Source organism: Diadema antillarum, unplaced genomic scaffold (assembly GCF_040938485.1).
Source record: "Diadema antillarum isolate AM-2024a unplaced genomic scaffold, OU_Dant_1.0 seq00000792_RagTag, whole genome shotgun sequence".
In the NCBI taxonomy this organism is placed as follows: Eukaryota; Metazoa; Echinodermata; class Echinoidea; order Diadematoida; family Diadematidae; genus Diadema; species Diadema antillarum.
The window spans coordinates 261096-267095 of record NW_027271679.1 but is presented as its reverse complement, the minus strand read 5'-3'; the positions used below and the strand labels follow the sequence as shown (position 1 = coordinate 267095).

The 6000-nt window shown below is 40.3% G+C and overlaps 1 protein-coding gene across 1 annotated transcript in view; it reads left to right on the top strand.

Moving 5' to 3' along the window:
- The first annotated feature begins 421 nt into the window (after positions 1–421).
- The window catches only part of LOC139739275 (nociceptin receptor-like), a 63918-nt gene continuing 58339 nt past the window's right edge, over positions 422–6000 (top strand). The window contains exon 1 of the mRNA XM_071649884.1: positions 422–1210. Coding sequence (XP_071505985.1) covers positions 422–1210 — 789 coding nt within the window. The remainder of the gene's footprint in view (positions 1211–6000) is intronic.

The following is a 6000-nucleotide window of genomic DNA, read 5'->3' as shown; positions in this document are numbered from 1 at the left end:
TGTGTCGGGATTTGCGATACGTGCATGTCGCCTGCAATGCATAAAGACAATATTGCGCTCACACCACGCCGCTACAGATCGGCGCATCGCGGCTCGTTCGTTCGCTCGTCTTACCAAAGCCTGACATACGAAATCGTTTCTGGTAAATCGCGGATGCGCGGTGGCTCTTTCTACAGTTCGTCAAATACAGGCGAACTTGACGGACGGAACTTGGAGGATTCGAGTTGCTGCTAAGGTGAGTGGAGCACAGTCATCACGCACGCCATGAAAGCATCAGAACAACGTTCTTCTGGGTATTTTTGAGCTTCCAGGCTTTATTTCTCAGCTTGTAAGATGCGCAGGGAAATAAAAGTGTGGGTAGAGTTTTAGCAGAAGATTGGGCAGGTATCTCGCAGCGTCAACGGCATCCTCGTTGGCTACGATGGCGTACAGGGAAGGACAGGGCCTGGAACAAGAACGGAGCCCGATCCGACCTGAAAGAGATCTCAGCGGGGCCCTGAGTCTCACCGCAGAGGCACTGACGCTGCTTGGAAACATTCTCCCCGTTTTTGTGGTATTCCGCTTTAAATCGCGATCGGAGAGAACGGTCACCGATATTCTTATAGGAACGCTTTCTCTCAACGACATATTTTCAGTTTTACTGCCCTTACCTGTGTCGCTTCCTAGCTTCATCGCTCCTGGACCTGAGTCCGTCTGGCAAGGCGGCAAACCCGCCTGCATTTTCTACCAGTTTTCCGTCTACTGGCTCCAAAATTCAGCCATGCTTCTTGTGACTGCCATGGCCCTGGAGAGGTGGCTCGCGGTGACGTTTCCGATCCGATACAAGGCCTGGACGACCCACGGACGGGCCCGAGTCATGGTCGTGGTGATATTCGGATCAACTTTCGTCGTCGCCTGCCTCCCAATCATGGGACTCGCTCCGCCGGCCGTGTCCGAAGAAGGTAGCCGATTCTGCCGGTCGTGGATCGCTACCCAGCCTGAAATGTGGTATCACAGCGTATTCCCAATCGTACTCATAACCCAAGGATGGGTCACCATGGTACTCGTTTTAGTCTTAGATGTGTGTCTGATGGTGAGGTTGGCGCGATTCAGGAGGAGATTAAAAGCAGAGAGAAGTGAAGTCCCTTCCGAAAGGAAATCCATACGGGAATTTACTGTTCTAGTACTCGTTGTAGCAATCCTCTTCTATTGTACCTGGTTACCCGTTCTGGTAAGTTGAATAACACTAGTTTATCATTTCTAATGCGTCATCATTGGCGTTGAAAGAAATGACACTCATTTCATAGAGGTGAGTACTTTTTTCTACTGACTTTGAAAAAAAAATACATCAAGCAAAAATTATTCTTATGGATTAATTTCTTGTTTTTAAGACGTCATTATTTTGGTGTAATGTATTAAGTACAGGTTTGTATGAAGCATGAGAGGTAATAAAAACATCACCTGCTGTTTGTGAGTAAGCACTCAAATGTAGGATTCCATGACTTTCATATTTTTGGGTCCGAATTTGGGGAAAACTTTACCAGTTGGTTCATTAAAATGTATTTTATTCATTTAAGCAGCAGGATGTGAAATTGTATTACAAACAGTAAATTTATCTCGCTAAATGAGAAATCCGGTATCTTTAAAAAAAAACACACACACACATTCCCATTGAATGCCCCCCCCCCCTCAAAAAAAAAAAGACGTTTGACTGATTTTTTTTTACCCGTATGATTAATACAAAGATAAGTTGATTTGACAAGTGTATCTTCTCCGCTTGTAACACACATTAGACTATCCTTTTGAAATTTATGTGCTCTTTTGTATGTCCGATTATTCGACTAACAGACAGACGAAGTCTCAGATATAAACACAATGATGAAGATTTCACGAGTTCGAATGACTCGAGAAATCATTGTCTGGCTGGACTGAACAAACTGTCAGCTTATACCTTTTTTAACAGTGCATGGACAATGTTGGAATGACATTTTTAATGTTTGTTTGATGCCATATGATTTTGAATTAGTAGTTATTGTATCCATGTAGGGTTTTTTTTTTTTTTTTGGCTCAGTGTTGTGATGTTCTACAGAGTAACTTTACATTCCTCGCTTGGACATGTCAGTAAGATAAATTATTAGTAAACCTCACAGCAACGTCGCTTGTCAACGCACGCCGCCACCCGTCGGGATAGATGGTCCCCTGGACTGGCCCAGGGGGCGCGTGTGTCACCTCCGCAAATCTGTTTCCATCTCCAGTTTAGTCAAGGGGTTATTTTGAGTGGTTGGGTCAACATTTGTTCTGACGAACTGGATACACACGTGGCGTGATCGTGAAAAGCCGCAAATGTGTTTACATTCTCTCATCCCCCTTGTTCCGCGGATACAAACCTTGTCGGTACCATTCCTGACTGAGAAAAAAAATGCTCTGAATTTCCCGTCATCACCTCTGATTACAAAATCCGCACAAATTTCAAATGTACTTTGATTCAGAAAAAAAAATCAATTTCTTGCTCAACTGTGCAGTAATTCTAATTTATAATTCCTTGAGATTTATTCATAATCTTAGTGAACTAAAGGCTCAAATTATTGACACATTACTGAAATAACTCCTTCAAAATAGTTGATCAAGTTAGGGAAGTCAAATTTGCTTACCCGCGAAAATGAAATCTCCTTTTCTCTCCCCCACCCCCGCTCTTCTGTCAAGCTTCTTCTTCTTGTTCTTCTAGTTCTTGTCCTTCAGTATTCTTTGTCGTCATTGTCATCGTGGTTGTATATTCGAATACTATCATACATCATACTAAGTGATATTTTGTTATTAGATGGGTCACATTAGTATTCTGTTGAGTTCACCCTAACGCTCATGTTCATAACTTTATCAATATCATGAGCAAATTATAAGGGTGGGGTGATGGGTATACATAAATACAGTGACATGAAACGCCTACTCATTTGCTAGCTGTAGCATATCATTCGATTCAAGGTCGGCTGAAAATAGTTACAGGAAAATGTCAGAGAGGATCAGGAGGTAGGGCACATGCCCTTGGATTAAAAAAGCAACATTAACGACAGCAGCTTTACGGACGAAATACGCTGATATTGCATAGCTAAATGCTTGGGTAATTCAGCGTAAATGCCGAATAATGATGTTCAATATCGATAGCCCACGTCAATAGGTGGGGCGCTGTAAAGTGGTTAGAAAAATTCATAGTAATGTCATGATTAAAATACTCATCAATTCCTTCTGTCCTGCATGATTATGTATACAATGTCAATTAATTGATAATTTTGTGGTCTTTATAGGGTTAAGCATGCAGTGTTTTGTTTCCACAGTTTTCATAGTTTCACAGTTTGCATAAGCGGTGAGATGTTATATTGTTGAATCATGTGCTTACACGGTGTAATCAGAAAATTACCCAGAGAATACGTCTTTGTCAAAGTACGTTTGATAAAGAAATCGGCTGTATTGAAAATGAACCAAAAAGGAAAATAATGAACACATGCAGACTCGCTTAAGTTACTGGATATTTATGTTGCATGAAGGGTTATCCAAACCAGATAACATAGCAACAAAAATAAGATCAACAGAATATCCCTGCGTAATATGATCCTATGAAAGAGAGCGATACATTGTAGTTAATCCATTCTAGAGAAGAAGGCTCCCACTTTCATCAATTAGTGACCCGAGAGGCCACGAGCAACACTCCATTAAAATAATGCTTCTTGATGGCATGTAGGCTGGAGTCTATTGCTATGGAGATGATGGGAGATTTTGACTTAGAGAGATATTCAAAGATTGCTGGTATATGGACCGCAGCTATAGGCCACGTGATACAGTTTAATCTGTAGTAAACACATTTCGGATGAATCTATTACGTTAGTGAGTAATGTAAAAGAACAGGATAGTAGACGTACGCATCATCAAAATCTGACCTTAAATTACGACGTTATTTAATATCTCCAAATTTACATGCTTTCACGAAGTGGTGATCTTTAAGTACCAACCACCACATATACAGCTTGAATGGCATGGTAATAATATATGGCCTGGCAATTAAAGTCTTCTGATGACCTACGCGCGCGCACACACACACACTTACGCACACAAGTCAACAGTATGTGACTTGAAAATGATATTGATTAATGATTCCCACTTTGATGGAACGGCGAATTGATTATCTATTATAACTCTAACAAATTTGCTCGATTTGTTCAGGTAACAAGTTCAGCAAACCTAACCAAAAACTTTTGTATGTCACCTGAAAATAAAAGTATTACAAAAGCATATTTAGTTCTACTGCGATTGCTCAACTGATTGAATATTGTGTGGTATTGTACTTTGTCACAAGGACGGAGGTTGGAATTATATCCTGGTATATACCTAGCGCGTGGATTGCACAGACTCAGTCATGGTATATTTAGCCTCCTCGGGCGATAACCCGCAGTGATATGTCATGCATATATAAAATACATTATTTACGCTACTTCAAACAACATTTGCGTAAGCTCAGACAAACACCTCATGTATGTGGCCATCTTGCAAGTGGCATGATTGTGATTTGATGCGACTTGCTTCGATTTGGTTTAAATCACTTGTTCGTATACGATACAAAATAAAACTTGTAATTATGTGTAAGAGCTGATCGCCATTCATGCAACGTGTTCGCCTCTGACGTAAGCTTATGAATATTCATTGTCTCTTAGATGTATGGGTGCATTGGAGGCATGTTTCTCATGTTCTTCCAATTTTCGATTGCAATGTAAATAATGATGATGATAGAATAATAATAATAATAATAATAATAATAATAATAATGATGATAATAATCTAGAGAGATGAAGAAACCTATAAATAAGTATCATCAAAATTTAGTTATGAGATTCAGAACTTGTACAGTTTTGTTGTATTGTATTCGAGGTAGTGTCGGGCAGTTGCTTGCGTGGTCTTGAAATTGAAATGATACTTTGAAGTAATAATAGCTATGTTCTGTTCTCCTTCTTACGGCTGGTATGGGTCTACTGCAGTCACACACTGTCATACGATTGAGTTCCAACTGGCTTGACAATGTCTGCATGCACTGCCCGTCCACATTACTTAATAGCAAATTCAAACAACCAGTGATGTTAGGTGAACTAATCACGCAGCTGTCAGTTTTTCTATGAATGGACGAAAGAATCTTACAGGTGCATTTGTGCCTTTGATGATCGAGATTCGATGCCGCCGTCTTTCTGAGCAATCTGAAGATTCAATTTGAAAGCTAGCATTTATTGTCGGCTATATTTTGCTTGTTTATTCATTATATGAAATGAAACTTCACTTGATGGTAAACCATATGACACACACAAATCATGGCCGTACATATTCTATCATGGCTGCTACTAAAACACTGATCCATTCAGTGCTTATTTACGTGACTTCCAGTTTTAGGTGTTATGAAGGTCCAAAGGGTATTAACGAGCCTATCCCTTGCATGTTCGCTTATATTTGTTTTCATACCGCGACTTTGTATCTATTGTTCGAGAACTGCAAACGAGTAATCTATGGTAGAGTAAAATAACAAATTGACCATAAAGCTATTCTAAGGACTACGCCATTAGTTCAAGTTTTCTTCCAGGGGAAGTATTCAAGTTCCATATGCTTGTGACGTCACAGAGCGGGAATTGCATTATACAGAACTCCCACGCCGCAGTCTGTACATGCATGCACACGTAAAGTAATTCTCTTTACACGTGTAGTTTCGATCTGGAAAAGTACAGACAAAAACACCTGTGCAAACAATGGCAACAAGTTTGAGATAGACACTGAATTCCAAACAATGGCTTTCACATTTAAAGAAGAGTAAAAGTAGGTAAATATTCGTTGTGTGTGATGGGTAGGGCCTTCTACACCGATTAATGATTTTCTTTCCAGCTTGGAGTATATTCATGTGGCTTTGATATCTTTCTCTTTTTTCATGCCTACAGTCTGCAGTCAGGGCTGGTTAGCACCATCCCTCCTGCTTAATAACGGCCCCTTTTATCGTCC